At 44.0% G+C, this 20,439-nt stretch overlaps 1 protein-coding gene across 2 annotated transcripts in view; it reads right to left on the bottom strand.

Annotated features, from left to right (window-relative positions):
- Positions 1 to 1,998: 1,998 nt before the first annotated feature.
- LOC125006241 (membrane-associated guanylate kinase, WW and PDZ domain-containing protein 3) overlaps positions 1,999 to 20,439 on the bottom strand; it is a 118,739-nt gene continuing 100,298 nt past the window's right edge. The window contains exons 9-22 of one of the 2 annotated variants that reach the window (XM_047582130.1): positions 17,445 to 17,636; positions 16,000 to 16,701; positions 14,227 to 14,258; positions 13,340 to 13,505; positions 13,175 to 13,269; positions 11,986 to 12,193; positions 11,328 to 11,507; positions 10,876 to 11,061; positions 10,319 to 10,415; positions 9,825 to 9,930; positions 9,260 to 9,397; positions 7,521 to 7,659; positions 6,195 to 6,284; positions 5,895 to 6,042 (exon numbers count right to left, since the gene is read on the bottom strand). In XM_047582130.1, the coding sequence (XP_047438086.1) occupies positions 6,235 to 6,284; positions 7,521 to 7,659; positions 9,260 to 9,397; positions 9,825 to 9,930; positions 10,319 to 10,415; positions 10,876 to 11,061; positions 11,328 to 11,507; positions 11,986 to 12,193; positions 13,175 to 13,269; positions 13,340 to 13,505; positions 14,227 to 14,258; positions 16,000 to 16,701; positions 17,445 to 17,636 (2,291 nt within the window). In that variant the 3' untranslated portion in view covers positions 5,895 to 6,042; positions 6,195 to 6,234. Of the gene's footprint in view, positions 6,043 to 6,194; positions 6,285 to 7,520; positions 7,660 to 9,259; positions 9,398 to 9,824; positions 9,931 to 10,318; positions 10,416 to 10,875; positions 11,062 to 11,327; positions 11,508 to 11,985; positions 12,194 to 13,174; positions 13,270 to 13,339; positions 13,506 to 14,226; positions 14,259 to 15,999; positions 16,702 to 17,444; positions 17,637 to 20,439 lie in introns of both variants that reach the window. The other variant, XM_047582128.1, reaches the window with a different exon arrangement.

The raw sequence follows: 20,439 nt of genomic DNA, 5'->3' as shown, positions 1-20,439 counted from the left end.
TGGTTTGTGTTATTGTCATGGAAATTTTCCACAACTTTCTTCAGCCAGGGGCCGTGTCTCATTGCCTCACACAAGGAACTCCAAGGAACTCACCAACCATTCAACATCACAAACGTCTGTTGACAGTAGCCGTCTCTATTATACGCCCAGAGTTGCCTGAGAGACCAATTGAGGCATTACATGGAAACTGGGCAACAACGAGCTAGGAAAGTTCAGCGGCTCCGTATCTGTGTTTCTTAGTGTTTTCGAAGCTGTGAGACGAGGCCGGGATATTTTTAGTGAGCCAGACCAGATCACTGGAAGGTAGAGTAAATCAACTGGTCCGGGAGTGGAAAACCTGCGCCAACACAACCAAAGTGATGTAAAGTCGATAAAATGTGACCTGTAAAAACCTGTGTGCGCTCCACCTTGTTCCCTTTTAAGGAGAAAAATATCATTAGCGGGTAACTCAGGCTGGTTCGCCAAGCAACACCTCACGCGTACATCCTGCTCTCCTTATCTCTCTTAACACACCGTCTAAGTGAATGATTAAAGACACCTCCCTTCTCAACTGGTAACCTACAAAAATGCATCTGCTTCTCCTCATGCCTGATAAATAGGGGGAAAGAGGTCACCAGAATGTTAATATCGGCCCATGCCTGCATAGTTCACCTGGCTTTCTTCTTTTCAGACATACCAAGAGTGTGAGGCAGAAAGCAGATAATGCTATTTTCTCCCTCCTCACACATTTCTCTGCATTAAGAACACGCACCACCGCAAGAGATTTCCTGCCTGATAACAAACTTTCCCAACACTGAAAGGCCAAAACATTCATTTGTGAAAAGGCTCAGCAGTAATCGTTTGAGAACATCTTTAAAACAACAACAGACAACTAATAATCTACTCATCATAACTTAAATAAAACAAAAAACAAACAAACAAACAAACCAAAAAAAAAAAACAGGCAAACAAATAAAACACTTGTCTGATGCTCAATTGTTTTTCTGACCCCGTTGTATTCCTCTCAGTCCATGTACAGAACAACACTTCACTTTAAGTCAGTGACATCTGGTGCTGAAAAAGATGAACTGCATTAAAGTTGGGTGGAGCGCAAACGACAGCAGTAAAACATTTTTCTTGCTCTGCACTCACTCGTTCAGTGGTGGAGCACTGGTGATACACACACACACACACACACTAGACTGTATGATATGAATCATAATTGCGTAGCTTGCATTAGTCATTGGTCAAGTACCTCTTAGTATTACTCTCAGGTCTGACTGTGCCATCTCCATAGCGGCTCCAAAACTTCCCCCGCCTGTGTTGAAATCTCACTTTGCTGCCAACACTATGGAACTTTTCTGACTGAGCTCCAGTCCCACGTTTAACAACGCACACAGTTCTGATGCCAGTCATGTAGAGTATATTGCTTTTTTATTTATTTTGTACTATTTTGTTTACTTACTATTGTTTACTTACCATTTTTTACACACACACACACACACACACACACACACACACACATATATATATTTTTTTTTAACATGACATTTTTGTACTTGTTTTAACTTGTTTTATAGACTCATTTATTCTTTCAGATGGTTTTATTTGTCTGGTGTTTTCTGGCAGTTTTAAACGTGCTAAACCGACTTCATTTTAACTAAGAATAAAATAAGAGTAAGACGAGGTATTTGGTGAAGCGACAAGCACTACATCAGTTTAAAAAATATTCTTCTTAAAAGCCAACGCCTCTGGCTACGAAGACTGGCTGATGATGCAAGCCTAAGAGAAAAATGTCTACTCACACCCCTGGTTTGCATGAATGTAAGTTCAAGACGTATAAACTGTATACCTCTAGATCAACAATGGAATTTAAACCGGCAGCTGATATTTTCACCACATTAAAGGGACAGCATGTTATTGTTAGAGGACAATGAGAAACTAAGAGTAAAAAACTGTACAAATAAAACAGGAAGGCCAAAGACATCAGAGGAAATGTACATTTTGACACTTTTGACAACGTTATAACATTAGAATCAAAAGAAAAAGCACTGCAGAAGATCATCACATAAATTAAATCAGAAACCGAATGCCTTGAGGCTTATCCAGTTTTGATTTACAAATGTTTAGTAAACCCTGTACTCAGGTCACTCCGGAGGCAGAATATACCGAGCATTGCAGAGCCGTTGACAAACGACTGCAGTTACTTCTGTTTGACGTGTTTCTAACTCGATACGCGCCTTGATGATTCAAGTGGTTCAGATTCGTGTGAAATATACAGTACATTCACGGAGGTATAATCCATATGAGTTATACCTCTCGTGGTGCTGGAATAATTCCATAGAGAAATCAAACTGCGTCTGACAGTTTCAGTGGTTTTCATTCGTGTTCTCATTTCAGAAACTGTCCCAGGATTCATGCCTGCTTTTGAAATATGGATCGTTTTGTAAAAAAAGAAAAAACTAAAAAGAAAACACCTCTTTAGTGCAGTCAACCTCCTTCCCCTGTTTCCTCTGAAAAGCAGTCGGCTGCCATGACAACCGGAAATCTGCCGTAGTAACAGTGGCTTATGCAGGTTTGTCGTATGGAAACGTGTAACGAATTAATGTAGCTACATATGGCACCAAAACATTTACTGTCGACAACTGTGACTGCGTTGGCGGTATGACATAGAGTTAAAAGACAGAAAGGCATGGTTTTGAACTCAGCATATTTTATGTGCGTATTTCTGTGTCCGTCGTTACAAGAAATCCAGGAGGTGTTTTCAGCAAAACTTTATTTTTCAGTGCATGAACGGAGTACCATGTCAAGGTCATAGCCTATCCTTTTCAACCCATTTTTAAATATCTTATCTTTTTCTTTTTTCTTTACATAGAAAAATAATGGAGCAATTTGATATACCTCTATTTTTTTTTTCTCCCCAAAAGAGCACTCGGCAAGTATTTATAAAGGTGCTGTACAATGTACAAACATTTACATCTACCGTCCCTACAGAATGTAGAAGATACCACAAGGATTGTTTTTCTAATGAAGCAATGCAAGGCCACAGTATGATGCAGAGATGAGACACAAAATGGTCAAAACAAAAGCATAAAGGGGTATAACGGCACAGTGGACGTACAATAACATGGGCATTATCTGATTCTGAGCCAGACCAGAGTGAACTGCCTGTACCTGACACTCCAGGTTGGATTTACTCATTCAACCAACCGAACTATTGCACAAAAACCTACCAGTGATTGGCTCATAGCGCGTCCTCTGGGGATTTGTAACCTGAAAGCTCCGTTATACAATCACAGGCTTTAACCACCATTCCTTGATAGTGACCTTATCACACATTTGCTACAATACCGTGTTCCCTGAGCTCATCTGTGTATATATATATGTATATATATATATATATATATTAAATCTGAATATATCTCCTCTTCTCAGATATTAGAGCAGAAGCTTTTAAGTCGTTTAAAGTAACAGTGAAATCTACTTATCATTTTCACAGGCCGTACTTTCAGAACCGAGAGGTGGTTGAGTTCTCCGTGGGCCTGGCCGCACAACATCTGTTTAAAGCGACGCACAACTCTCTGGTCTCTCTCATCCTTCAAGCTATCCTGGTACACAGTCACACAGCAGGACTGACAAAAATGTATAAATGCATTTTTCTTTTTTCTGTAGACAAAGGCAAAGGAACATAAATCAGAACTTGAACAGTGTTACACAAGTTGCTGTTCTGGCCTTAAACTGTGAGCCTTACCAAAAAAAAAAAAGAGAAAAAAAAATAATAATAATAATAAAAAGAAACAGTTTTACAAAATAATAATAAAATGGCAACACGTTGGTCAACATCACGAATTAAATACAACTCATGGTCATTCTGTTATGCTACAAGGGCAGATGCAGTGCAATGGAGTTCAATAGATAATTCTGCAAAACATGACACATTCAAATATATATATATATATTATATAATATTTCACAATGAGACACGTTTTGAGCGACTGCAAACATTTGGTACAGCAGTTTGCACATTACGTCTATACATTTCATGAACTACAAAGATCCATGGTAATTCCTACCACTGAAGTACATTGGAAATAAGGTGAAAGCTCAAGTAACATGGGACAACTTTTTTTTAAAGTCTATATCAAAATGTGGAATGGCCCGGTACAGCTACATATACATATATTCGTCTATTACCTCAATAAATTACACACTGGCTAGTTATCATACACATGGTAAACAAGATCTCGAACCACAAGTTTCTGGTCTTTTAAGTGACGCTGTTTGTATGGAGGAGTGCCATGACTATAACCATAGAACAGTCTAGAGTACTTGGTAAAAGTAAACGCTTGCTGGATTGTATTTAAAATCTGCCTGGTGTTCAGTATGAGAATTATAAACAAGAAAGGTCCTCAGTGATGGGCAGAACACGTGCAGTAAAACAAACAGAAGGACCGACGGCATGCAGTTGAGCAAACTTTTTAAGAAAAAGACAGTCAAAATATCCCAGAATGAGATCGAGAGCAAAATGAAACCTTAGATGACAGTCACACCAGGCGTACACTACGGATGACAGGCGAGGGCCTTTCTCCTTTCTTTGCATATGGGTCATTGCATTGCAGTGTGAAACGCTGTTGGTAGTCGTTGTTCCACAGGAGGTTCCCAGGATTGGCACATAATTCGTATTCGTGAAACGTCTTGTCGGAAAAAGGCCCCGAGCATGCTGCACATGCTGAAGTGCCCCATCAAAGATGCTGAAGCAGCGGACAAGGCAGAGGGGAGCTGCTACATGCCACGTGTGATGTCACAGGTCTCCCAAAATACAAATCCGGCCGTGGTCCAAAGATAATAAAAGCTGTGACGCGTTGCGCTCATGTTTTATGGAAGAACTCACGGAAACGATTCGCTGAGGATGCTCTTAAATATTCCAGGACATGCCTCACGTGTCGGTGATTCAATATTCTAATCCAAAAGTTTCACGGAGGACCTCTTCCTGGGAGAGGATTCTGGCTGAGCTGGGCACTTTCCAAGGGCCAGGGCTAATAGGTCCCCTCGTGGTCTGCAGGGCCGCTGGAATACTGTTCGTAGAGGCCACAACGTCTTGCCTACTACTGTCGTCTTTGGAGTATGAAAATCTTCTCTCTTCTTCTCTTCCCTTTTCCCCTCTTGCTAAAACTACAGAGCCTCTTTTGCTCCATTTATCTTTAAGCGACAACTTTTTTGTGGTAACGGTTTCTTTGCTCGTATTGCTGTTGTCTGTAGGTTTACCTTTGCCATTGAGATCTCTGTGCTCCAAGTCCTTGCTTGTACCTTTCTCTCTCACCATATTGGGCAAAGTCCTGTGGTGGTGGGACTCTCCCATCACCCTTCTTTTGAGACTTTCTTGCTCACGGCTGAGGGTGGCTCTTTCTCCTCTCCCTTCCCTGACTCCTCCCTGTTTGTGCCTTGTGATCTCGACATCCCCCCCCCTTTCCCCGTTTTTCTTTTCATGCACTGAGCTCTCTTTGACGGAAGAATCATTTAATCTTCTCTGAGGGCCTTGATGCTCTGCACGCTGCCGGGTTGAAGCCACTTGGTGTCCAACTTGAGAGGACCTCCTAGCGCTCGCAGGTTGTGAATTTGTCTGTGTCTGTGGAGTCCTGTTCTTGATCAGCGTCACCTCCTGTGCCCGACCCTCAGATTTTTTGGGACTATGATGTTGCTCTTTGGCTTTAGGAAATGTCTCCCCTGTTATCTTTGGGCTGCTTAGCTCTCTGGAGTCTTTTGAGGGCCTGGTTCTCGCGTAGAACTTCGCTTGCTCACGGGAGGCGGACGAGAGCCTCTTTATCTCCGCGTCAGCCCACTTGCCAATCTCCTCTACAGAGCTCAAAACCCTGCTGCTGCGGGGCTTTTGGCCTTGTGGGGACAAGGTGCTCCAGCTGCGAGAATGCTTCAGGTTGCCGGAGAGGGGAGGGGAAACGAAGGTGGAAGCCCCGGCGGGATATGGAGAGTACAGGGGTGATGTGTCAGATAAAAACACTTCTCCGGAACTGCTTGTGGGTGAAATGAGTTTTTGATCACGTCGACCTGTAAGAGAAAAACACGTCTTACACGGGGACATCATAAGAATTCTTAGACATGACACACAAAATGCCGCCCTTTAGAACAGGAAGACGAGAAAAGCCGGTCATATTTTTAGATGTTAACAGTGGAGAAAATGTGAGAAAGGGAAGAATTACCAAGGTAAAAGAGAAGAGACCAGTAAAAGCAGTGAGGATGTTAGTGTTGGTGCTCAGTGTAATAGCACACAGTAGAGGAAGCTGTACTACCTGCATCAGAGGCAAGGGAAGAAAAGCCAAAAGAAGCAGATGGTTAGAGATTTAATGAATAAATAAAACACTCTGCGAAGAAAATACATCGGGATTAGTAAGTGTGAAGCGACACAATAAGCTCCACCAATTAAGAAATGCATTCAATCATTATCATTAGCTAAACATTTATTTGTGGGTTTGTGGTTTCAGCAGTCAGTGGTCCCTCTTTGTAATCCAGTAAACAGCAGTTAAACAGTCGGGAAATAAATCCCCTTTAGTTTCTAACTGAGGCTGTTGTGTAAACATCACATTAAAAAGAAAAAATAATGGAACCGTTTGACTTTGATATGCCATTTTAACAGCGGGGCGTAACTGCACTCTGCTGCGATCAGGATGTGAGCTCACAGAAAAAAATACCTCAGCACACATCTGGATAGCCCTGCAACCAATCAGAGCCATTTTGTTGTAAACAAAGTAAACTAAGCTGCGTTCAGATCGTGGCATAAAGCCAACCCTGGTGATTAGACTGACCCAAATGGTCTTTACAGGAACATTCCTGTACCAGCTTCCCACCACACAAAAAAGGGGGCTAGCTTCCAGGCTACCACTTTCATATTTTGGCCCTTAATATGTCACACATGGGATGGATAGTTTAGTTTAGCATTTAGAGCAGGGGTCTTTTTCAGGCCAAGAACCCCCAAACTGATGAGAGATTAAATAGGGACCCCCTACCTACCTACTACTATGTGTTCTATATTAAACTCGGCCTATTGCAGTTTATAAATATACATTATTATTGTCATTTGGCATTCAATATTAAACTTTTTTATTTTATTTTATTTTATTTTATTTCAAATGTGCAACAGTAGGGTGGCCGTGCAACATAAACATACCTGACGTAAACACACATATAACTTTATATCTGAACATATAGACTGAAAGATAAATAAAAATTACACATAAAAAATGTCTAATCAATCAAAGCTATTGCGACCCCCCTGCAGTACCTCCACGGCCCCCCTAGGGATCGCGGACCCCCTGTTGAAGACCCATGATTTAGACTGTAAAAGCGGGTATAGTTTGCCAAGCTCGGCTCAAAGGTAATCTACCTACAGATGTGTACATATACAAATACAAATGAATGCTGTATAATTGTTGCACAGTCTCTTACTATACTTCATAAGAAACCAAAACTGGTTTTAAACTGAGCTACAGCAATAGCTTCCCACTGAACTGTCTGTCTATAGTACTCACTGCCATCTTGAGCCAGACCCGCCCCAGGTCTCAGCAGCAGCACCACTTTGTTTCCTCCCGCTTGAATCAGCTCGATCGCTCGTGTATGGGAAATGCCACGAGCCGGCTCCCCGTTAATCTCCACTATCTCATCTCCAACCTGTCAGATAATGCAGGAAAATGCAATTACTAAACAAAAAACACGCAGACGAACATGCAGACTATCCGGCTGTGCATGCACGCAGGCTGAAACATACAGACGCGTACATCGAAGGATTGACATTTTGTGTCACACACACACACACACACACACACACACACACACACACACACACACACACACACTTCTACAGTGCCCTGGAGGTACCGTCTATTATTGGAGATGACAGAATATCTCTGGATAAGGCGTGTAAACATGTCAGTCTGTTAGGCTCTAATCAGTGTTGACATTCCTCTCTCCACCCTTGAATAGGCAAAGTCATGCACACGGATCAGAGTCTGGCAAGCCTGAGACTCATTCCCACCAGGAAACCCTACTCTGTTACCTCACTCCACAGCCTTTCCCGTATATCCTGATAGTAACAATGAGATAATCTCATGTCCATGGGAACATTTTATTTGGCTGAACTTTTGCCATAGAGAAAGTGATTAAAGGGCGGGTTTCAGCTTGTCCTTCCTGGAAAGGGATGAACGCTTGCTTGCTGACATAGATGGATGGACTGACAGGTGGACAAAATTCAAAGATGTATAAGGCAAAGGAAGCAAATAATGTCATTTAAATGTATGCCATTTATATGCAATAAACCAGAAAAAAAAACAACAACTGAAAAATAGAGGCTGAAAAAGACCACCCCACAACTGCTGCAGTGCCGCAGTATCTTTGCTTTTGTTCTATGTTTAATTAAAAACTGCAGACACCTCAGAGTGTAAGTGTCAGTTGTTGAAATGCAATTCATTACTTTCATCTCTGGTGCATTCAGCACACGGCGACAGAAATTAAAATATGAAATAGGTCTCTCATAAACTACAACTCACACTTCAGCAATGAATAGCTTGTTTATTAGTTGGCCTCACTTTATGCAATAAAGTTGAATGTAGCTCCCAGAGGACCCGACTGCATGCACCCAATGTGAGTTTAGTTCGGCAAAGCATCCAACATTTCTTGTCTGCTGCAGGACGGTCTGACACCTGTCAGTCACTTCATCTGTCCATCAAACACTTTAATGCACAGTGGAACATCTCAACAACTGCTGGCTGAGTGCCGATGACATGTAACGTCGATGTTCATTGTCCAGAGGCAACAAGTCACTATATTTTTAGACTTTATGACTCCTGACCTTTTCCAGATCTGATATATTTGACCTGTGGGCGACGCCTCTAGTTCAACTATGCACACAAGATAAGATGAATTAAATTTGCTAAGTTCATATTCTATCGCAGAGACAGGAAATTATATTTTTTTTCCTCTAATACTAGTCCGTTATAACTCATCCGCTTTATAGTCTTCCCCATCCACGGTGTGGTGTAATTAATAATGCAGCCTCTCGGGGGTGCTGGTGCTCTCCATACAATTAAATTTCCAAATAATATTCAGAATAACCGATCAAAGCTATAGCGAACCCCCTGCAGTACCCCCCGGCAGATTTTTGTGAAAATGTACAACAAATCTTAAATATAACGTTGAAACCAATTTGCATTATAGCGTTTCGCAAAAACTTTTAAACCTTAATTCCTAATGTTAGAATAAACGTAGGACTCACGTGGATTCTTCCGTCCAGCTGAGCAGGTCCGTCTTCAGCCAGTCTCAGGATGTACAGGCCCATGTTATACTCTGTGCCCCCTCGCAGACTAAAGCCAAAGCCCCTGGGACCTCTCTCTAACTCTATAGTCAGACAGCCCTACACAGAACGAGTGTGAAGAAAATGCTCAGTATACACCCACATACTGTACGTAGAAAAACACAAACCAAGACAAACATTTAAATATATATATATTATGTTCAAGATCACCCTCTTGCTTAATGTTTTTTTTTAAGTAGTGCACATTTGCTGAGACATCCTGAAGGTCAGTGATGCCTCAATACATCGAGGAGGTCTTTCTATTGACTGGAGATGTTCTCAGTGACCACTCAACAATGAATGAATTTATTCTTTGTCTGTGACCCGAATGTTACATGAAGCCATCATGAACACGGTGTACAAACAACTTGAGGTACCCACTACAGAGAACAAAAGAGGGCTATGAGCTGTATGTAATAGGAACAAAAAGCATCCCTTGCTCCTCCTTGAGCAACTTTAAACTTAAAGCAACAACATATACTGTTACCTGGTTAGGTCCCGTCACACACAGCGTTCCAGCCTCACTCAGCGGTAGAGTTTTGTGGTCAGACCAGTTGACTGCCTCTCTTTTCTCCTCTAGGTCCAGATTATAACTAAAACAAAGGACAGATGTATTTCCTCAGTAACACTTGTTGTAAACAGACGGCTGCAGGCCATTAGCTGAAGAAGCCATTATGTAAAACATAATATTGACTTTAATGTTGGATGTTAAATGGTACAGAACTGCATTTATCCCCATATGGACATTTTAACTTTGTACTGTGTACGTTCTGTACTATACACATAATGATCTTACACCCTTTATGTTTATTACGCCAGACTCTTTGCATTTTTTTATTTAAGCTTTGTGCAGCCATTCGCTACCCCCCAAAATGTTGTTCAAATATCAGGGTGGGTTGTAACATTATTCCAGTGACACCAACGTGTCTGTGTCATATGTGATATATGTTTGTACGTTTAATGTGAGCTCAGATTCATTACCGTTCATCCTGCAGTGCCGACCTCTGCCCCATGGATCTGTGCTGAAGAGCTGGACTCTGCTTAGCTGAACTCGCGCCCGATGGAGGGCCCTTGTACTCTAAAATATATTTTGACAAGATACTGTGATCAGAGGAAAAATGAAAAACAACCATCTTATAACTGTATATTTCTACAACATGTCTCATATTTGTTTTAAGCTTTTTACGGATTTAATTATCTTTTACAACCTCAAGAACATTTGGCTTACGGGATGAATCATTAACGTCTGACTTATCCGACTAAATGCAGCGGCATTACGGCGACATAATGATGCAATTTGTTTTACCTTCATTCATTCAGTCCTGTGAGAGGGGAAGAGGTCCCATTTTTCAAAATTTGGACACCTCAAATTGAAACAATATTCTTAATATGGACGCTAAAATATTCATATGTTCTTGTTACGTGCAACTAATCTCCCCCTTGTGGACGATGAAGTTAAAAAAAATTTGGTTCTAACTGATCACAGGACTCGCTAACTACTGTGACGAATGCGATTGCAGGCGCGCAGAGATATTCACCGTCCTCAGGAACCACAGTGAGGGTGACGACGTTGCCGGCTTCCTTGATAAGCTGAACAATGTCACTGTGAGAGAGCTCGATGATGGAGCGCCCATTGACCGCCGAGATACGATCTCCGACGTGCAGCAGGCCGCAGCGGTCGGTGGGGCTGCCTTCAATGATGCGACCAATTTTGTGTGGGATAACTGAGATAGAAGATATGAAGAGAAATGAGACGCTGAGACCCAGCCAGAGTCACCATTAAGACAGCCTTGCTTTGATAGGGTTTGACTAAACTCTGCATATAGTTTATGTTTCACTGAATGTGATGCATGCATTATGTCAAATCATTTGTTTAAACTTTAGTTTTGTCATTCTAAATATCAAATAATATAGTTTTAAAAGCATATCGTAGTTAAAGTGCTTGGTATTTTTAATAGGTGTTTCTTGATGTAAGAGGCTTGGTTCTCACCTCCATGCGGGGGCTTGCTCTTGGATGTGAGGATGACAAAGCCAAAGCCCTCGGTGTCCTTGCGGTGGAGGGTGATGTCAAAAGACTCGTGGTCAAGGGCGGGCATCGGGAGGCGAGGTAACTTGGGAGAACCGTTCACCAGCACTGGAGCCATCTCCTGAGCCTCTTCGTCGGTCGCATCTGAAACGACAGGATACGGACGCATGCTGAGGCTTGAACTCCCGAGGTTGCTTCACAGAACGGAGTGGACTTTCTGTGTGCACATCTTGGAACCGTGTGTTACATCCAAAGCCACAGAGGAGCTTCTTGATCCTGAGAACCTGGATGATGAAAGTGGTTGCCAATGGCTACCACTTAAAGTTCATTATGCCGACATACTGTGCAAGACTTGTATTTCTCAAATCCATCTTAGAGGCGGGGGTCCCCCTGATCATTTCAAAGATTTGACTCGAACGCAGCAGTGTGACCAGTGCTGAGAGATTGTTACTGGATTTTCTTGAATCATGCTCTATACTTTGGTCAGCTATCACTATTTATAATAAGTTCCTGAGTCCATCATCACATTTGCCTGGATACACCAAACTATTGTTCTTGCTGTCAAAATATGAACGCATGATATGTTATTTCTGTGTACAGTGTGATCTGGCAGGCTGCTCACCTCTGTAGATGACCTTTCTGCGAACAGTCAACATTACTTGACCATTGCGGGCGGCATTGGTCATCAGATCCAAGACCTGCTTGTGCGAACGACCTTTGACCATCACACCATCGATGCCGATGAGCTCGTCACCCGCTCTAAGTCGACCGTCCTTCTCTGCAGCTCCGTTGGGCACGATGGCCCCGATGTACACCTGGGGAAATACATTCTGAGAGGGGGTTAATAACAGAGAATAATCAGTGTAAAAACAAAAGTAATATAAATGACAGGGACAAAAACCTTCCTAACATTGTGTAGGTCTCCCCTGTGCTTCTAAAACGGTTGTGACTCATCAGAGAATGGACATGGATCTTCTGAGGGTGTCCTGTGGTGTCTGGCACTAGAATGGCTTTGTCTGAAATCGCCCCCTAACCTCTACATAGGGCCCTACATAGGGGTTAAACCATTTTGTAGTGGTGTCCGAAACCATAGTGATCAAATTCTATGCCCTACCTACGGGACTCAAAATTTCCCATAAAGCATTGCAAAAAGTAGAGACTATCTGATGGTCACTCAACGGGTGGTGGGTATCCCATCATGAGACACATTTTGAAGTTTCGTAGTGAAAATATGAAACCTTTTTATTATAATTTTATTTTTGTATGTCATGAAAATCACACATATTTGTTAACAAAATCATCTTCAACATTTTAGTAATGTGTACATTATAATGGTATACCCAGGGGAGCTGCAGCAGTCTGACACATAACGATGCGACAGCAGTGACGTCATTAATGGCACGTCAAGCAATGATACGTGTTGTGTCTGTAAGTTTTTGGGATTGAGCTCACTATATAGTGAAAGCCTACACAGGGAGTAGTGGTTAGGAAGTGAGTGAATGATTTCAGGCACAGGGAATGTTGTTAGTCAGGGCCTTTGGGTCCTATGGGATGAAGGGAGGGGCCTCTGTGGATCACACTTGCTCCAGTGCATCTCACGGATACTTGATCAGTTTGTCGTCTAGTGAATTTTGAGGCCAGGTCAAAAACTTGTGATGTTTTTCACAGTTTCCTGAACCATTTTTGTGTGTCAGGCTGCATCCTGCTGGGGATGGCTGGTGCCATCAAGGAGCGTCATTGCTATGGAGTGGGGGGTGCTTAGTCTGGTCTAGTAACACACGAATTCGAGGTACACAATTATCTTTACTTACTGGCTGTTGTGGACCTTCTCCTCCCAGCACACGGAAGCCAAAGCCCGTCTCAATGTCTCTCTTCAGAAAAACGTCGATGTCTTTGGTGTGAGGCTCTGTGGATGAATGACGCTCTGTTCAAGGGGCTGCATTTATAACAACAAGTGAAAGCTGTTCTACACTTACGTCTGCTCTCCAGCAGGGCTTTGGACTTCAGGTACATCTCTGCGGCATCTCGTTTGGGGGATTCCATGGAGCGCAGGGTGCTCGTGTTGGAGTGGTAAGGTAAGGCCTGGGGCGCTGAGTCTGTGATGCCGTCCAAAGTCTCTGTGCTGGCTGTCATTTCTTGTCTCTGTTAAACAAACACAAGCACTGTCAAAACCACATGTTGCTTTCAGCTTCATTATTTTAGAAATAGATACTTAAGTCGAATTTTTATTTGACTTATTTTTTTTTCGAGAGATTTTTTTACGAGATCTCACATCCTTTGTATTCTCCTATGAAGGACACTGTACGTTTATTCCCTACAGCTCATTATCTGAGACAAGTGTCTGAGCAACTAATCGTGAGAGATTACAAACGCAATAAAGGTCATGATACTGACTCTTTTTTTCTTTTTTTTTAATTTGGGCCCATTTTTCTTAACAGTCCTCCTTTTGTTTTAAGGGCTAAGGGTTTGGTTGTAACGTCAATCCACAGGAAAAAAGTAAAGACTTCCCCATGGCGGTGACAGACCTCTTCAGGCAGAGAGGGCAAATTCTTTATCTAAAACTGTTAATAATACCACCATATCTAAAGAGGCTCATCCATGCTTCATTACCATTGCAATCCCCTGACAATAGCCCTAAGAATATGAATCCTGAAAGGAAGTAATTAAGACCGTTTTTCAGAGCAAACAAAAGGAGGCGCCCAGAAACATAATCAATATTCAAATTTATTGCTATCATTTAATGCAACGCATCCGAGGCTTACTGGTTAAGCTGAAGGACAAAACGCTTTGAAATTAAATTGGGGGATACGTCACCGAGGGGAAAGCGCAGGGAAGAAATGGGAAAAGATACGTTTTTACTCACGGGCTTTAGAGTCTTCACAGGGGACGTTTGACCTGTGGTGAGATGCAGAGAGAAAACAATTATATGATAAAGAAATGAAGGTCTGGTTTGGGACAACAACAACCACTGAGCCACCGTCCACCAGATGGCACTGCCTCTCTGACTGAGAGGCGGACACAGCGAGCATAAAAATAAACCTTCAGAGCTGATCTTAAACTCAAGAGGTATGCTCACTACAGAAGGCTACCGTTATGGAATATACATCCGTGTGCGATTAAAGATACATACAGGAACATAAAGGTGGTACATGACTGCGGAGCTAAGAAAGCGGGCGAGGGCATTAAAGAGTCATAATTCAGTGACTGATAATCCTGTCCGTTGCTTTCCGCTCGCGGTACAGTACACCCACATGTTCCATCTCCAGCACTCATATTGTTCCCTACAGATCATCTCGTATACCCCTCCTCTCCCCAGCTCCCTGCATTAACTGAATTAACAAACACTCCTCTGGAGCCTGCAGCCCCGTGGGCACGGACTAACACTTTGACTGATGAGGGGTTAATGGAGCCTGATGTAAAAAGTGGGGGTGGGGGTATTTTTCTGCTTCACTGTCCCCGTCCGACAAAACACAACGGCTGCCTGTACACAAACCTGGAACACGCACACTTTACTCTTCTCCTTCAATCCTCAGTTCTCTAAGCTCTGGTCTTCTTCTGTTCAGCGATGCCCGCCGCACTTATACACACACACCACACTAAGGGATCCTCTACGAAGCCAAAGGCCATTGTCTAATGAGGGTTAAAGCTGGCATTAGCTCCTCAGTTGGGCAGGCTGAGCGAAGCCGAGTTGAGCTCTGCTTTAACTGTGGGATCCTGCAGTGCGTCAGTGGAGTAGGACAAGGCAACGCTGCGAGTAGTGTGAGTGTTTGGGAGAAGAGAGAAGAGGGTTCAGGCGTGGCTGTGGGGAGGAGGCGCCAGAGGACATTGGCTCTACAGCCACTTAGCCATGGATGTTTAAGGGGGCCACGGATATAGAGGCATGCTGAAATCCCCTGCACTCTGATCATCACCCTGCTGATGATCAAAGTCGGGGTTTCATTGACTTGTGCAGCGAGTCCCTGAGGCAACTGGAGATAGATGTAGGAGACATTTGAAGGGTGCCTACCCTCCTCCCTCTGCTCCGTGGAACAAGCACATCCCCGCACTTATGTAATTCTCCCTCTCAGACTTGTAACAGAAAGCATTACGCCTCAATGGGAGTCGTAATAAACAGAGGCAGGCAGAGTGGTGGCACAGAGGAAGAGCGCTGAAGACAATTTTAGGGCTGTCATGAGACCTTGTCGTGGCAAGAATTAGGGCTCTGAAGGATAGAGGCTGATCATTATGGATGTAGCCGGCTAAAATGGCAGCACTCTCTGCCGCTGCGACCTATCATATCACAGACAGAGCGGCATCACCCAGACTTTTACGCAATCAGTCGCTGCCCCCTAAGCAGCCACAGTCCCACCTCACCCCACTGTCAGTATCAGCATGCTAACCTCGCCTCCCATGAGCACTGCTGGAAGTTGGAATTGACAGTAATAGAAGATCACGTCAAGCACCAGAGGACATAAAAGATTGAGAATAATTCATGAATACAATGAGGCGGGAAACAAAGATCGAGTGGCGGAGGGAGAGACAACAACATGGAAACGGAGCCAACCGTACCCAGCCAGACAGATAAAAAGACAGACAGACAGAGAGGCAGACAGAGAGACAGCTGACAGACCTATAGAGAAATGTGATCCGTCCTCACCTCCTCGCAGCACCAGCACGTTGACCTCGCTGCCCACCGGCAAGTCTTTAAGGATGTCCACCACCTGTGCATGGCTGAGCGTTTGAACATTTTGCCTGTTGATCTCCTTAATGACATCTCCTTTCTGCAGGCCGCGGCACCACTGAGCATCCAGGATCATCTTCACCTTCTGGCCCAGAGGACAGTCAGCAATGGCGAACCCAAATCCTCCAGGTCCCTTGACCAGCGGGACGCTCACCAGCTCTGGTTGCAGCGTCCCAGAAGCTGCCGCCGCAGCCGCCGCTGCTGCTGCTGCCGCTGCCGCTGCCACCGCCACCGGCACCTCACCCCTCTCCGCCTGCCTCCCGTTGGGCATGGCAGCCACGACCGGGCGGCCGCTGGCGTCGGTGGTTACATAGTGGAGCTCCTGCGAGGAGCCGTGGAGAACGTCGCCTTTGACAAGCAGCGGCTGTCCATTGATGAGGGGAACGGCCGTCACCACCTCTCCACCGTGCAGAGCCTGCTGGGGCTGGGTGGCCGGCGGGGGTGGAGGAGGAGGAAGAGGGTCGTCGCTGTCTAGATCCACGTCGGGCGGGAGCGGGTAGCCACGGCACAGGACCATGTCCACGTACTGGTTGATGGGAATGGACTGGAACATCTGCACAACCTCTGGATGGGTCTTCCCCAGGACACACATCCCATTGATCTCAACAATCACATCACCTAAGACAAAAGGGAGAAAAGAAATCAAGTGACAAGGGGAACTGGTGCGATATTTAACCCAGACAGCACTTCTCTACATTCCTTTAGAAAGCACTTACACCGTCCTTTGTCAAAAGAATCTTTGCTCTGAAATGCCCTTTTCACTGCACTCATATTTTTTCATTTTGGCAGCTCCCTGTGCTGCTTCCCTTTCATTTTACCTCATTCATTCCTACTTCTTTCTTGTCCCTACAGCACTCATTGCATTGTTGGACAGACCCGAACAGCTCTTTCTGCCGCTACATGGAGCTGAGCCGGGTGTAGGTTTCTGTCACGCCGTACACGTCACACACAATCGTGCACATGCACAGCTGCTAGTTCATGCAGACAGCCTAAAGGCAAAGGCAACATTAGAAACAAAGCAACAAAGATGCTACATGGTTTCACACCCATCAAAATCACACTTTGCTTTAAAACTATACCCCTGACAGAGACAGAGCTGTTTTTTCCTCGGCTGAACTCATCAGTTGTACCACAGACGTAACATTAATGGCTCCAGGTGCAGCACGGCAACACAGTTGGCACAACTTAGCTCCAAAATAATTTCCTGTGATATTGCACACATTAGGAGTTATACACCAATGGATCTTCCTGTCGGCTAAATGAGAATCTAATGTTTATTTGAAAGGAGAGACCCACTCGATTGTGACCTTTTCCCGTGGTAAATTGTGAGAGCACATATACTGTACATAGGCATCGCTCACCAGAAGCCATCTTGTTGTCAAGGGCAGCAGGGCCGTCGCTGAGCACATTTTTCACCTGGAGAAACTCATCCGTGCGGTCCCCTCCTATGATGGTGAACCCGAATCCCTGGGGGCTCTTCTTCAGCGCCGTGTGGTACATGTCCCCCTTCAGCTGGCTGGGGTCGGCGGTGAAGCCAGACGCGCCTCCTTTACCTGCGTACGTGGGAGCAGCACATGCACGCAAAATGATTATGAGAGCGGGGAGTTGCCTATCCCCGCGAGAATGCGGTTTGTTGACGGAGCGCCCGAGTGAACGACAGGCGTTATCAAGCGCCAGCGGGATCTCCAAACGATGCACAACATCAAACGTACGCAGCGCTGATTAATGAATTCACATCCCTCATGAAAGATAGCAAAATCCATCCATGTCTGCGCTGAACCCCAATTTTACGCATTATGTGTTAAGGATCAACATACTCATTAGTCATTTCTAATTAACAGGCATGATGTATATGCCTGAACCAGATAAACCCATCAACAGAGACCTTTTTGTACAACCCCGCTGCGACTGAAACACAAACAGACAGATAAAATCATATAAAATTAAAGCTTTAGTAGTTAATTCACTTGTTTCGACACCATTACAAAGCCATAGACGTCACTGTTACAAAGCACCTCTGACACTGCGCCCTCTTATTTTGTCCCCACTGCAATGAGTGACTCAGACAAAACGGCTCGTCACTGTGGTCACAAGGAAGTACTTAAGGTCAGTGGCAACATCAATGCGGACCAGCAGCTTGGCTGTGGCACACGCAACACACTACATAACCAGCTGCCAGGGCCACACTGCATTAAACTGAGCGGCTTCCCTATCAGGCATTACTGTGGTATCAGCACTTTAGGTCATGGACGTGCCATTTTTTTTCCCCCCACTGCTGCCTGACGGTGTCTGGCCTGAGCTGCATCATAGGTTCGACTCCAAAACAGTAAAATTGAAACTGGCAGGTGACAAATGGGGCACATTCCAGCGGCCGTCCTGAATGCTGAGTGGATATGATGCGGCTGTCAGTGTCCCGGAGGTCAGAGGTATGATTTTGAACACATCTGCCATATTTGCGATGAACATATTCGTTTTTTTATATGTTTGAAGAGGAATAAACTACAGCAGAAAACAGTACTTATGCAGCATGAAGTACATGATTACTAATTTATGAGACTAAAACTGTCAACAAGCAATATATTTTATCATGAGAAGTGGCCAGAAACAATTAATATCTAGTTTAAAATAACAGACTAGTAGTATTTTACAAGTGTTGGAAAAAACGGATGAATTTTATCAGGGGCTTTTTTTCACTCAGCACAACAGCTGCACCCGATGAGTATTTATGTCAGAAGGACAAATGCCTGTGGAATGAAGTTAAAATGAACAATGACAGTCATGTTCCGTGATAATTATGGAGAAAGTCTGTGTTGCTCACCGACACCTTTAAAAAATTTTTTAAAAAATGATGTTTTAGACAGAAATGGAGCTCTCTCAAGTAGATGAATACCACCAACGCCTAGACACACAGACTGTACTTGTTAATAGCATCAGTTTATCACTTTACCCCCCAGCCCCATCCCCCACCTCACTGCAGTCACATAAGCTGCATGTAAACAATCATTAATGTAGCTGCTAACAGATATAGTTACTTTAACTGATTACTAATGGGTACTTCATAAAGCTTCGCTAGCTATAAACTAGTGACTGAGGTTTAAAGATACCCATGGATTTAATAGACGCTACCCAATTTGGAAAACCCTGCCTCTAAATTAGCCATTATTCTTAGCAGAACATCAAGACTGACCTAGTTGTATAAATCAATGTCCAGCGTCACATTGTTGCCGGGTTATTCATAACTGCAGGACCACAGAGTTTGCTTTTTTAAAACAGATACACACGCTTGATTGGGGTTCAAATTCAAATTGTGCTCCATGTGCATATTTTACGACAAATGTTTTTTTTTTGTGATATTGGCTAAAAACGTTCATTAACTGAGTCTGAAACGAGAATTCAAATCAGTTCTTACACTCATTATAAACACTTGACAAAGACGTTGTAAAGTGTTGCAGAGTGTTATAAACTATTTCTTCATTTGTTTACAGTATTACAGTACTGTAGCAGGTAATATCCATCATAATCCATTTGTAATTGTTCATATAAGGTTAACGAAACGAACGTGTTAAATGTTATACAGCCCCTTTCATGTACTGTTTGAGATTTGAATCTAAAACTGGATAGTCAAAGCCGGCACCACTATATGTCAAAGTTTCACCTGAGAACGGCCGCTGTGCATATGTAAATCTACAGCTGTGTGCCCTCAGCTGTTTCCTCTTTATCTCTGCCCGTAGCCTGCACGCAACGCCATGATTGGACAGTCGCTTCTAATCGCCGTGTACTTTACTGCTCCACATCTAGTTTTCAAGAGCGCAACAACTTTCTAGTCTGGCTGGAAAGTAACAACTGCACATTTCCCTCCCATTTCCTCCACTTTAATAAACACACTATAACTTTCCGAGGCGCGCGCGTGTTTGTGTGTGAGGAATTTAAATGCGGCCGCTCTCACGCCCTAAACACACACACACGTGCGCACACGCGTGTGCACACACACACACGCGCACACGCGTGTGCACACACACACGCGCACACGCGTGTGCACACACACACACACACGCGTGTGCACACACACACACACACACACACACACACACAGTGCAAGTTATCACAGCCAGCGTGGTCTCCAGATGTCCACGCTGGTGCATGGATCAAGCGAAGCTCATTTGCATAATCACATTCAAATTGCTTGATAAACTCAACATGGAATTTTTTTCCCTGCCCCTCAGTGAGTGCTGAAATAACAATTTGACTGCACATTTGTGTGGGAAGAAACAGACGGAGGTGCGGGAGGCTAAAAGAGAAAGCAACAGAGGGAGGAAGTGAGTGTGGCGTGTGCAAGCCTGCACTTGTGTGTGGGAG

Source organism: Mugil cephalus, chromosome 4, assembly GCF_022458985.1.
Source record: "Mugil cephalus isolate CIBA_MC_2020 chromosome 4, CIBA_Mcephalus_1.1, whole genome shotgun sequence".
NCBI lineage: Eukaryota > Metazoa > Chordata > Actinopteri > Mugiliformes > Mugilidae > Mugil > Mugil cephalus.
This window is presented reverse-complemented; position numbering and strand designations above follow the sequence as displayed.